We start from the raw sequence: 13,573 nt of genomic DNA on the forward strand, positions 1-13,573 counted from the left end.
TTTAATTTGGAGGAATGATATAAATATGTATGGAAATATTATTATTGTGAATCTAATTGTAATGAATATCTCTTTGTATTATATTATTGTATTTTACTTGACTAGTCTTTAAGCCCGTTAGATTAACGGGTGCTAGAAAATATGTGTGTGTGTCTGTCTTTTTTTCTCTCTCTCTCCTTAGCCGCTTTCTTTCTTTCTGCCTTTCTTTTTCCTTGGCTGTCCATCACCACCCCTTGCCTGCTCCCCCTGTCCATTTTCCCTTCCTTTTACCTCCACTGTGTCCACCACCACCCCTTCACTGCTCTCCTTATGCAGCAGCAGCCCTTCTCCCTTTGTTTTACCTCCCCCCTGTCCAGCAGCACCTCTTTCCTTCTCCCTCTGTCCAACATTAGTCCTCCGTTCCTTTTTCTTCACCTCCCCTGTCCATCAGCATCTCTTTCCTTCTCCCCCTGTCCAGCAGTAGGCATCCCTTCCTTTTTTATCCTCCCTCCTCCTTCTTATCCCTATGATACTCTTACCTTGCTCTGCCCCTGATCAGAGGTTCCCGACAGCTGCCCAGTTGCACCCATTGGAAAAGTTCCCACTGCCGCATCCCGCACCCCTCCTGACGCGGCTCCCGCTGTCCTTTCTGTCTGTCTCTGTCCCTGGCCCCCTTTGCCTGTCTGTCTTTCTGTGTATCTCCCTGACCCTGTGTCTTTCTTCTTTCCTTTCTGTCTCCCTTCCTCCCTCTGTCTGTCTGTCCAAAGCAGCATTCCATCCCCCTCCCCCCACACCAGTTCCCTGTGCACCTGCCCCTGTGTCTTTCTTATTTTCTTTGTGTTTCCCTTCCTCTCTCTGTCTGTCCAAAGCAGCATTCCATCCCCCTCCATTTCCCTCCCCCCACACCAGTTCCCTGAGCACCTGCCCCTGTGTATTTCTTATTTTCTTTGTGTTTCTCTTCCTCTCTCTGTCTGTCTGTCCGTCCAAAGCAGCATTCCCTTCCCCTCCATTTCCCTCCCCCCCCCCACCAGTTCCCTGTGCAGCAGCATTAGCGTTTCCTCTACCCGCCCCTGTCCCTTCCCCTTCCCCTTCCCGCGGGCCGGACTACAAAGGTGGTGATTCCAGCAGCGCTTTTATCAGTCTCCACACGCTGCTTCGGGCCCTTCTGCCCTGATTTACTCTGGCACGTCCCTGATGACATCATCAGAGACGCGGCAGAGCAAATCAGGGCAGTAGAAGGGCCCGAAGCAGCGTGTGGAGACTGATGTACACGCTGCTTGAATCGTCATTCGGACCCGCGGGAAGAGAAGGGGGTGGGCGGCAAAGGAGAAACGGAGATCGGCGGCGGCGACAGGAGAAACGGATAACGTCGTCTGGCTGCGGTCCGGCTTGTGGAGGCGATCGGGTGGTGACGTATTCGCGCGCATGCGCACTCCTTCGGCCACAGACCTACACCGCACGGAACACGAAAATAGGACTGCGCATGCGCGAGTTAGCCTTTTATTATATAGGATTCCTTCAATAAAATTGTTATAAATTAAGAAGTGCTGTGTAACTCCAAGACTAGGTACTATCATTGTACAGCTCAATAAGGCAATCACCAATATCACATGTTGTCTATGTTTTCAGAGCTCCTTATGTGATCAGAAGGGCAGTGCAACAGAGGTATTCAAAGAGGCATGAGGAAAGAGGAAAGACCAAAGAGGCTGGGGCTCTTCAGCTTGAAAAAGAGATGGTCGAGGAGGGATATGATTGAGGTCTACAAAATCCTGAGTGGTATGCAATGGGGAAGAGTGAATCCATTTTTCACCCTTTCAAAAAGTACAAAAAACAGGGGTTCACTCAGTGGTTTCTCTGGGAGCCCTCTATACCAAACAGCAATAGTTTTAAAAACAAAGAAGAATTTAACCCCCCCCCAAAAAAAAAAAACCAACCTCAAAGAATAGTTAAGCACTGGAACTCGTTGCCAAAGGATATGATTATAGGGGTTAGTGGAGCTGGGTTTAAGAAACGTTTGGACAAGTTCCTGGAGGAAAAGTCCATAGCGTGCTATTGAAACAGATATGGGGGAAGCCACTGCTTGCTCTGGATCGGCAGCATGGAATCTTGCTACTATTTGAGTTTCCAACTTGGATTGGCCACCATTGGAAACAGGAAACTGGACTAGATATACATTAGACTGACCCAATATGGCTGGTCTTCTGTATGGTAAAAATGAAGGGAATGATGGACTTCTTTCTGATTTGGCCTAGCTAAGAAGAATTTGTCTTTGAATGGCCCTTTTCTTTGATGAACTTTGGAGGAGACACCAAACCTTGTACAGAAGAGCTGGCATCAGGCCTTCTGACATCTGCAGGGAACACAGTTGGACTCTTTCTTCTCTTATCACCTGAACCAAGAATCTAACTGTTCATTTCTTGAGGTCACCTTACTTCTATTGTACTCGACTCCGACCTTAATATGATCCTTTCTCCTACGTTACTTGTATCCTCAACTCTTATGCACGATTTTTTAGTTAACTTCTGTTAACCGCATCGAACTTCATGGTGTATTGCAGTACACAAATAAAATATTATGTTATGTGTATGCTATATTATGTTATTCTGAGAAGGGCTTGGTCCCAAAAGGCAAATAACGACATTGATTTGATTTATACCATTATTTTAAAATGATCTATGTTGGTAAACATCTTTATAATCTGGACAGTCTGGGGCACAATAAAGTTCTATCTTCTACATTTTATATTCTGGGCACTATTTTTGGTGCTGTGTATACAGACCATTTCTCTAATCATAGCAAATTGAATTTTCTCTCTCTTGAAGAGGAATTTATGGTACCTCAGATTGCTCCTATGCAGGGATCCTTCCTATCTGCTTTCTTTCTTGTGCCCTCCCTCTCCCTTTCTTCTCCCCCATCTTCCCCCAGCCTGGCCTGTACCTCTTTCATCTTCTTGGCCCAGGGCTTCTGGGCCTTGCGGAAGCCCTCCTCTGCCTCTCGGGTCTCCTTGAAGCCACCCATCATCTGCTTGTGATAGGCTTCCTTTTGCCAGTTCTTCACTTTCTCCATGTCTTCATTCAGAAGGTTGTTCTTCACATCATGGTGTAGTTCGCTCACCTTCTCTGCCTCTGTCATCATGGCACTCCAGGCCTTCTCCAAGCTGCCATATTGTGGACCTGTGGATAAAAGCACCAGCACACGATCAGAACCACAGCAAGCCACTGAAAACCAGAAAGGCTCAGGTACAAGACTGGGAACGTGGCCATTTGATATTCTGTCTCTCTGTGGTTACAATCAAAGTGATTTATATATTATATACAAGTGCTCGTTTTGCACCTGGGGCAATAGAGGGTTAAGTCACTTGTCCAGGCCAGAGTCACAAGGAGTTGCAGTGGGAACTGAACCCAGTTGCCCAGGTTCTTAGCCCATTGTACTAACCATTAGGCTATTCCTCCATACAATGAATTCTATCACTGTAAGCATTATGAGACCCCCTGAGGTGCCGAGCACTAGGACCACCTTCCTCTGGTTATTCTGGAGATTCTGAAAAACCCTCCCAACTCCATGTAACTTCCAAGCAGCAGAAATAAATAGTTATAAACGTTTCAGGCATAAATTTCCTCCAACTGCTCCTGTTCCAACCCCGAACTGCATCTTTTGGTTCTTGCTCTCCCCCTCCCCCCCCCCCCACACTGCAGCTTCTCATATACCCTTTAAGGCTTCTCAACCTTACTATTATTAATTGTTATCATTTCTATAGTGATACTGGACATACGCTGTGCTAAATACATTATGGGGCTCGTAATTAAAAAAAAATAAAGATGTAAAAAAAAAAAAAAAACATCAAAAGCTGGCACATAGTCGTCCTAATCGCCGGGGCATCCAAATGCCAATTTTTGAAGCCAACTTTCTGGATTCCAAGCAAGGCGTTTTGCTCACTGTGTATCTAGGGCAGTGGTTCCCAACCCTGTTCTGGAGGAACACCAGGCCAATCGGGTTTTCAGGCTAGCCCTAATGAATATGCATGAAGCAAATTTGCATGCCTATCACTTCCATCATATGCAAATCTCTCTCATGCATATTCATTAGGGCTAGCCTGAAAACCCGATTGGCCTGGTGTTCCTCCAGGACAGGGTTGGGAATCATTGGTCTAGGGGATGTTTTGGGAGGTGTGTTACGGGCAGGCTAGACTTGGACATCTTGCGATAATAATTGAACCTTTCACAGGATGTCCTAGACGGAACTTAGACCTGTTTTAGAAGCATCTAAGTGCCAAACAAGGTACCCAAACTTACCAGTTGACCACTTGAGGATTAAATAATGACCTACCCCTACACTCCCCTAGTGGTCACTAACCCCCCCCACCCCACAAAGATCTGAATGTCTCTAGAACAGCAGCACTTGGCATGGGAAGGCCTAGTAGAACATTACACAGGTGGGTGGCCCATAAACCACTCTAACCACTGCATTTATGGTGGAAAGTGTGTTGCCACCAAAACTCATCAAATCTACTCTGCTGCCATATAGGTGCCACCTGCAGCAATAAGGGCTACTGGGGTGGTAGACAGGTTTTGGGGGGGCTCACCAAGGGGGTTATGGTGAGATGTATATCTGGTACCCTTTATGAGAAGTTCACAATAGCGCCCTCTAAGGCAGGGGTAGGGAACTTCAGTCCTCGAAGGCGTATTCCAGTCGGGTTTTCAGGATTTCCCCAATGAATATGCACGAGATCTATTTGCATGCACTGCTTTCAATGCATATTCATTGGGGAAATCCTGAAAACCCGACTGGAATACGGCTCTCGAGGACCGGAGTTCCCTACCCCTGCTCTAAGGTGTCCCACTGCTCTGTTGGGATGTCTATGCCAGTGGTTCCCAACCCTGTCCTGGAGGACCACCAGCCCAATTGGGTTTTCAGGCTAGCCCTAATGAATATGCATGAGAGAGATTTGCATATAATGGAAGTGACAGGCATGCAAATCTGCTCCATGCATATTCATTAGGGCTAGCCTGAAAACCCGATTGGGCTGGTGGTCCTCCAGGACAGGGTTGGGAACCACTGGTCTATGCAACCAGTCCATTACAATGCTGGCCCCCTTCCATGCCCAAATGAACTTGGGACAATTTTGTGGTCAAAAATGGGGTATAAAGGTAGGTGTCCTAAGGTTGGACATTCTTTAGATGTCCAGTCAGCCAAGACGTCCAAGTAGGTGATTTAAAAAAAAAAAATTGTGTTGGGGGGGGGGGGGTGTTTAGCAGTTCGCCTTTCAAAAATAGATGTTGCTGAACCTCCGAATTTGGACATCTTGCTAGAAATGCCAAAATCAGACTTAAGACATCCTTTTCGAAAATGGCCCTCCAAATATACTTTCTGTGTTCCTAGGGGGCTCAAAAGTAAGCTTCCCTTACTGTTTCTTATTCTCATCCCCTGTTTTCCAAACCTGGCTTTTCTTCCCTCTCACTTTGCTCCTCACCTCCAGGACGTAGAACATATCTTCCAGAACAAATGAATGATCTCATGGAAAAGAAAGTGGAAAAGAATGTACTTCTAAGGTAAAGGTCATGTTCCCAGGAAACAGAATGGTACCTTAGCCAAGAACCTAACATGCCGTATGTGTATAAGTGCCAAGATAATTGGCACTTACTTATACAAAAAACAGAAGCATGAAAAAAGTTGGATAAAACACACAGACAGAGTACTTTTATTGAAATGAACCTGCCGTGGCCAAGTTTTGGTTTGTACCTGCATCAGGAGCATAAAGAATAATCCTATAGCCTTATTCAATCACCAGAATCTAACAGTATCTGAGAGAAGTAAGGAAGAAGTAGAGAACTACAGGCTGATAAGTGTGACTTCTGTGGTAAGTAAAATAATGGAAACACTTTTAAGACAGAAAATAGTGACGCTTCTGGAATCCAGTGGTTTACAGGACCTGAGGCAACATGGATTGACTAGAGATGGGTCTTGTCAGACATATCTGATCAATTTCTTTGACTGGGTGACCAAAGAACTGGATAGAGGGGGGGGGGGGTGCACTAGATGTGGTGTATTTAGATTTGAGCAAGGCCTTCAACAGTGTTCCACACAGACATCTAATAAATAAACAGAGTGCCTTCGGTATGGGACCCAATGTGACAGACTGGGTCAGGAACTAGTTGAGTGGAAGGCAACAGAGGGTAGTGGTTAGTAGAGATCTTTCTGAGGAAAGGAATATTACCAGTGGTGTGCCTCATGGTTCAGTTCTTGGGCCTGTTCTTCTTAACCTTTTTGTAAGCCATATTGCTGAAAGGCTTTCGAGCAAGATTTGCCTCTTTGCGGAGGATACCAAAATCTGTAGACTCCCCTGATGGTGTGAATAACATGAGGAAGCACCTAGAAAAGCTTGAGGAATAGTCTGAAATTTGGCAGCAAAAATTTAATGCTAAGAAATGCAAGGTCATGCGTTTGGGCTGCAAAAACCCGAGGGAACAGTACAGTTTAGGAAGTGAAGAATTTTTGGGCATGAAAGAGGAGTGGGACTTGGGTGTAATATAGTACGCGATGATCTTAAGGTGGCCAAACAGGTTGAAAAGGCGACGGCAAAAGCTAAAAGGATGCTTGGGTGCATAGGTAGATATATGGCCAGTAGGAAAAAAGAGGTATTGATGCCCCTGTATAAGACTCTAGTGAAACCTCATTTAGAATATTGTGTACAATTCTGGAGAACACATCTTCTAAAAAGATATGAACAGGATGGAGTCAGCTCAGAGGAAGGCAACTAAAATGGTTGGTGGTCTCCGTCATAAGGCATATGGGAACTGCTGGGCATGATGGACCACCGGTCTGACCCAGCAGCGGCAGTTCTTATGGAAGATCTTAACATATATACTTTGGAGGAAGGTGGGAGAGAAGGAGATATGATAGAGATGTTTAAATATCTACATCCAAATCACAAAAAATAAGAGCTCATTTTAGAGTTGTTTTTTTTTCATCTTCACTGATTTTTCACGTTAAGTAATCTTTTTGGAAGGGTTTTTCTTTTACTTCCTTTTTTTATATTTTTCTCCTTCTGGTTTTCACTTTGGATGGATGTTTGCACTTGATATTTATCAGCTTATCTAATATAATAAAATGGTAAGCCGCGCATGCGCACTTCCTAAGTGTGTGCCGGTTTTCCGTGAGCTGTAGCGACACATAGGAAGTGCGCATGCGCGGCTTACGATTCTTTGAAAGACGCAGCGGTGGCTACTCTCACGATCCCCACCTGCGTCGGACTTCCGACGCAGGCGGGGATCATGAGAGGAGCCACCGCCGCGTCTTTCAACTAAAAAAAAAAAACAAAACAAGGCGGATATCGGCCCGATGGCTGGAGTTCACCGCTGAGTCCGGTGAGGAGTGCTTCTCTCAACAGGAACCGTCGGGTCTAATTCAAAAACTCCCGGCAGGTCGGGAGGGGGCGGAGCAGGCTCGCACGCCTGGCGGGGACCGGACAGGAACTAGACTCCCTGCAGGAGCCAGCCTGATAGCTGGAGATCACTGGACTGGACAGGGGGAGCAGGTAAGGGGGTGCTGCAGTACAGGAGGAGCAGGGAAGAGGTGATTCTGGACAGGGGGGGAGGTAACAGGAAGGGAGGCCTACTACTGGATAGGGGAAGCAGGGAAGAGGTGCTGCTAGACAGGGGGGGGGGGAGGGTAAAATGAAGGGAGAAGGGCTCCTGCAAAGGAGAAGAGCTACTGCTGGATATGGGGAGCTGGAAATGGGGTGATGCTGAACAGGGGGAGATAAAAGGAGAAGGGCTACTGCTATATAGGGGGAGCAGGGTATGGGTGGGGGTGCTGCTGGACAGGGAGGAGGTAAAAGTAAGGGAGAAGGGCTGCTAGCACCCGTTAATGTAACGGGCTAAACAACTAGTTTATTATATATAATGGCACAATGATGTACGGGGCAGGATTTATTTAGACTGCGGTCTAAGTGCTTGTCACTTCATGAATACCTGCCCGGGGCCATTGGTTACTACGAAGGGAGAATTAGGCCCGTACTGATTACCATTTTTTGTTGTGTTCTTGAATTTGTTTTTTTATTTTAGGATAAAGCTGATGGTGCATTCAGCACTCTATTGTGGGTCCAGTTGAGGAGAACATTATCTATTTACCAATTGTTTGTGATTTGGATTATCTTTATTATTGGTATATTCATTTGAGGTTTCTTAAGGCCGATCTAAATATTTACACGACATAAATGCGCATGAGGCGAGTCCTGTTTGAAAGGAAGCTCTGGAATAAGGGGGCATAGGATGAAGTTAAAAGGTGATAGGCTCAGGAGTAATCTAAGGAAACAGATTTTTACAGAAAGAGTGGTAGATGCTTGTAATAGGCTCCCGGTAAACTGTGTCTGAATTCAAGAAAGAGTGGGATAGGCATATGGGTCTTTTAGGGAGAGGAGATAGTGGATGCTGTGGATGGGCAGATTGGATGGGCCATTTGGCCTTCTGCCATCATGTTTCTATTAAAACATGAGCAGAGATGTTCGAGGCATCCAAGCTGGCAATGACTTTATTCAGTGTATGAGTTCATTCTCATTTGTTATACACTGAATAAAATCATTGCCAGCTTGGATAACTCAGTCAACTCTGCTGTTTTTTTTGTACGACAGGCAGTTCCCGAGTTAGACACCCAACTTAAGTACGACTCATACTTAAGAATGCAGTCACGACTTCATTTGATTTCACTGAGCAGTATTTCCAGTGCATAGACTCCTACACGTCTCCTGCAGCAGATTCAGGAATGATGCATGGCCACATTAAAAACAGTGTGTGGTTGTGCATGCTGTACCCTAGAGGGAACATTGGTAGGGACAATTGACCCTTTTGTCACCTGGGAGCAGAGGTAAGCAGCAAGAATCTTAAAATCTACAAGTTCTGAGTTACATAGAAATCCAACTTAACAGCTTTAAAAATGTAACTCGTTCTTAACCCAGGGACTGCCTGTATAGGAATAATCAAGTTATTGTGACATCACTGTTGAGGTTGGCTCTTAGGCATTGGTGGTATGAGGCATTATGACATCACAATATGAGCTCTGGAATGTTGCTACTTAAGAATGTGGTTGTGGTTTCATTCGATTTCACTGAGCAGTATTTCCAGTGGCATAGACTCCTACACGTCTCCTGTAGCAGATTCAGGAATGATGCATGGCCACATTAAGAACAGTGTGTGGTTGTGCATGCTGTACCTTAGAGGGAACACTGGGTAGGGACAGTTGGCCCTTTTGTCAACTGGGAGCAGAGGTAAGCAGCAAGAATCTTAAAATCTACAAGTCCTGAGTTACATACAAATCCGACTTAACAGCTTAAAAAAAACTTAACTCGTTCGTAACCCAGGGACTGCCTGTATTATATACTCCCTCACTCACTACTACCAAAATAATATGGTCCTTAAACCGTGAGCATACTGAACCATTGAAGGCCCCAAAGCGATCCCTACAATAGTAACAGTAAAATAAACTTATACTATACACAGAGATCAATAACCCATTCTTGTGCTAGGATTACCGAGCTCTTTTTGCTGTACCATAGGCAGGACAATTTATGTTAAAGCACAAAAAAAACCCTCCAACTTCTAATGTTAATTTACAATGTGTAAGATTTTCAACAAGTTAGCAGACATGCTGTTTGTAGATACAATTAATCATTAAAAGGCTGTAACAAGAAAAGCAAAATACCAGGCATTGAGTGAAGCAAGTTTCATCTTTTTGTCTGAACCATAATTAGGAAACAGAACTGTTCTAAAGAATTAAATTACGGAAACTAAACAAGATAAACAGTATGTATTTTCACGCATATAACGCGCGCGTTATACAAGATTTTACAAACACAGTATAAGCTTGCGCGTTATACAAGATTTTACAAACATGGTCCAAAGGGCTTCGTCGAGTCATCATGCCTTCCCCCTTTTTTGGGTCGCCCTCGCCTTCCCCATCCCGCTGAAAAACTGACCGTGGCAGCGATTCTGAAGTGCTGCTTGTGACCTCCTTTGCCGCACTGCGCCCCCAATGACGCAACTTTCCTTTTCTTCTTGGGATGACCGCGGCAGAAGGAAAGCAGGAAGGAGGCCACAGGCAGCACTTAGTCAGTTAGTTGGACAGGGAAGGCAAGGGTGATGCCAGACCAGCACCGAAAGAGGGGTGAAGGCATGCCGATCCATAGGAGTCCTCCCTGAGCTGTGGGGCCCAGGGCAGTTGCCCTGTTTTGCCCTCCCCTAATGCCAGCCCTGCTTCCGGGTTAGCGGCAGGCAGCTGTAGGACTCGCTGCCACTAATCCGATGAAGCAAGAGAACATGAGAACATAAGAAGTTGCCTCCACTGGGTCAGACCAGAGGCCCATCACGCCCAGCGGTCCACTCCCGTGGCGGCCCATCACGTCTGTGACCTGTGAAGTGGTTTCTGACCACTTCTATAACCTACCTCTAGTTCTATCTGTACCCCTCAATCCCCTTATCCTCCAGGAACCTATCCAAACCTTCCTTGAACCCCTGTAATGTGCTCTGGCCTATCACATCTTCCGGAAGCGCGTTCCAAGTGTCCACCACCCTCTGGGTAAAAAAGAACTTCCTAGCATTTGTTCTAAACCTGTCCCCTTTCAATTTCTCTGAGTGCCCCCTTGTACTTGTGGTTCCCCACAGTCTGAAGAATCTATCCCTGTCTACCCTCTCTATGCCCTTTAGGATTTTGAAGGTTTCTATCATGTCTCCTCTAAGTCTCCGCTTTTCCATGGAGAACAACCCCAGCATTTTCAACCTGTCAGCGTATGAATAATTTTCCATACCTTTTATCAGTTTAGTCGCTCTTCTCTGGACCCCCTCAAGTACTGCCATGTCCTTCTTGAGGTGCGGCAAGAAGAGCCGCAGCCACAAAGTCAAAGAGCCACAGGTTGCCGATCTCTGACCTAAACCACTGGAGGCAGTTTGAAAGTGATGAATTACAAGTGGTTCAGGTATCAAGGGAATTTTCATACTATTTCAGATTTTGGTTGCGATTCTTGAATGATGCTTTGTAATTAGTTCCAGTTAAACTTAGGTAAACTAAGGCTTAGCAGGGCTTCAGCGTACAAATTCCTTTTTATTTATAGCAGTGTTCAGAATACTTTTTTGATGACCAGAGTATACCCCTTTATTCCTTCCAAATTGCCCAGCTACGATAGAGTTAATCTGCGGGAGGAATCTGCGCGGTATACGCATGGGCGCGCTATACCGAAATTTTGTTACATAAATGTTTGGTTCCCGAGCGCTATAGGAGTGTGCGCGTTTTACATGTGTGCGCGTTATGTGCGTAAAAATACGGTAAATGTTTGTGAAATGTTATTTAGGGTGACTGGAGGGGGGAGGGGGGGAGTCCATTCCATATGTTCACTATCGCCAGTCAACTCAAATAAATACTGCAGAAGAGATGCCATCTCTGGGGATGAAGTAGATGGTACTCAAAGCATCTCCAAAAACTGAGCAAACTCCTTCAGTTCCCAGGAGGAGGGTAATACGTGCTGGGTTTAACACCTCCAGTAAATGTGATATTTTTCGTGCCAGCCAGCAGGGAGTTAGGGGCAGGCCAATAAGACATGAACGGACAAAATGGGTCACAACTTAAAAGGGTTAATACACACAACATCAGCAGCTGGAGGAGTAAAAGACAGCACAGTCCTGACTAGAGATAGACAACGAAATGTGTGAGGAGTATTATAAATGCCTTCTTTACAAGGCTCAGATTTGGAAGTAGGCCCTGCCGGTCCATCCCTCCCTGTACTCAGTGAAAGTAGCCAGCAGCCCACATGGGCAATGCACATTGACGCAGGTCTGCGAGGACTGTGCCCTCACACCCCCTCCCCCCCCAGAACCTACAGTTACCGTGAAATTGCCCAAGATTTGCTTACATTCTCAGGCCTTCCTCCGTCTGCCGCCTTCCCCAACGGCTGCTTGTAGTGTGCAGTGCATGAGCTCCTCCAACCTGTCCTCGGTCGCCTCACTACCACAGCTGGCTCAGTGCCGGAAGCAAAAGGAGGAGGAAGAAGCCAGCAAGAGTTTAAGAAGGGTGCTGCGTCAGGGGGTGGGGCTAGAGGTCATACTTGCCAATTGCCAGTCTCCACGCGCACGTGTTTTGACGATTGGCGAGTGCAACCTCCCAGTCCCGCCCCCTGATCAGCGAGGTGGGTTGCGGCTTGGAGGCACAAAGGAGAACTCGGCAGTCAGAACCACAGAACAAGACAGGAACCCTGCAGGTCTAGCATCCAACCCCACAGGATACCCATAGCCTTCGATGGGAACCCTGTGGTATTCCTAGAAACATAGAAACTAGGATGGCAGATAAAGTCTAAATGACCCATCCAGTCTGCCCATCCGCAATAACCATTATCTCTTCCTCTCTCTAAGAGATCCCACGTGCCTATCCCAGGCTTTCTGGAATTCAGACACAGTCTCTGTCTCCACCACCTCCTCTGGGAGACTGTTCCAAAAGTATTTCCTTAGATTACTCCTGAGCCTATCCGCCTCTTAACTTCATCCTATGCCCTCTCATTCCAGAGCTTCCTTTCAAATGAAAAGAGACTCGATTCATGTGCATTTACGCCACCTAGCGGGACCTGTGAACCTAGGGAGATTCTCACGGTATCTGTGGGGTTCACGCGATCCCCATTCAAATTAGGTGCCAGTAAGCATCATAACATTAGACATCAGTGTATTAGATCAGGGTTTTCTTGGTCTAATTTACCAGCACCTAACAGAGACATTTACCGATGCCTATGTCATCCCAAACTCATTCTCTGCCTCTAACCACTTTCCAAGTAGGTGCTTTGCAGAGTTCTGTGAGGAGCTGAATCATTTTTTATTGGTTTTCAATTAACATGCCAATTAACAAATTTTGAGTTCCGTGCAGAACTCAGCTAGGTGTTGCCAATCTAGAAAACCTTTATCGAATCAGGGCCTTAGTGCACCCAGATGCCTAACTGTCATAAGAACATAAGAATTGCCCAGTATCCTGGTTCCAACAGGGCCAACTGAGGTCCCAAGTACCAGGCAGAAACCCAAATAGTAGCAGCAACATTCCAGAGCTGAGACTCATTCTACAAGTGCCTAAGAGACAAACTCATCAGTGATGTCACAATGGCTTGATTGTCCTATATTTGGCTCACATAAGAACTTAAGAGCTGCCATACTGGGACAGACCAAAAGGTCCATCAAACCCTGGCCCCAAGTACCTAGCTAGATCCCAAGTAGTAAAACAGATTTTATACTGTTTATCCTAGGAATAAGCAATGGATTTCCCCAAGCCATCTTAACAATGGCCTATGGACTTCTCTTTTAGGAAATTATTCAAACCGTTTTTAAACTCTGCTAAGCTAACCGATTTCACCACATTCTCCGGCAACGAATTTCAGAGTTTAATTACACGTCGCGTGAAGAAATGTTTTCTCCAGTTTGTTTTAAATCTACTACTTAGCTTCATCGCATGCCCCCTAATTCTAGTATTTTTGGAAAGAGTAAACAAGCGATTCACATCTACCCTTTCCATGCCACTCAGTATTTTATAGACCTCTATCATATCACCCCTGAGCCATCTCTTCTTCAAGCTGAAG

General features: G+C 45.8%; 1 protein-coding gene across 3 annotated transcripts in view; it reads right to left on the bottom strand.

The window, feature by feature from the left end:
- PACSIN1 (protein kinase C and casein kinase substrate in neurons 1) overlaps nt 1–13,573 on the bottom strand; it is a 101,761-nt gene that overhangs the window by 20,105 nt on the left and 68,083 nt on the right. For all 3 annotated transcript variants that reach the window (XM_033919132.1, XM_033919130.1, XM_033919131.1), the window contains one exon: nt 2,917–3,152. In XM_033919132.1, coding sequence (XP_033775023.1) covers nt 2,917–3,152 — 236 coding nt within the window. The remainder of the gene's footprint in view (nt 1–2,916; nt 3,153–13,573) is intronic.

The sequence above is a fragment of the Geotrypetes seraphini genome, chromosome 13, assembly GCF_902459505.1.
Source record: "Geotrypetes seraphini chromosome 13, aGeoSer1.1, whole genome shotgun sequence".
Taxonomy (NCBI): Eukaryota; Metazoa; Chordata; class Amphibia; order Gymnophiona; family Dermophiidae; genus Geotrypetes; species Geotrypetes seraphini.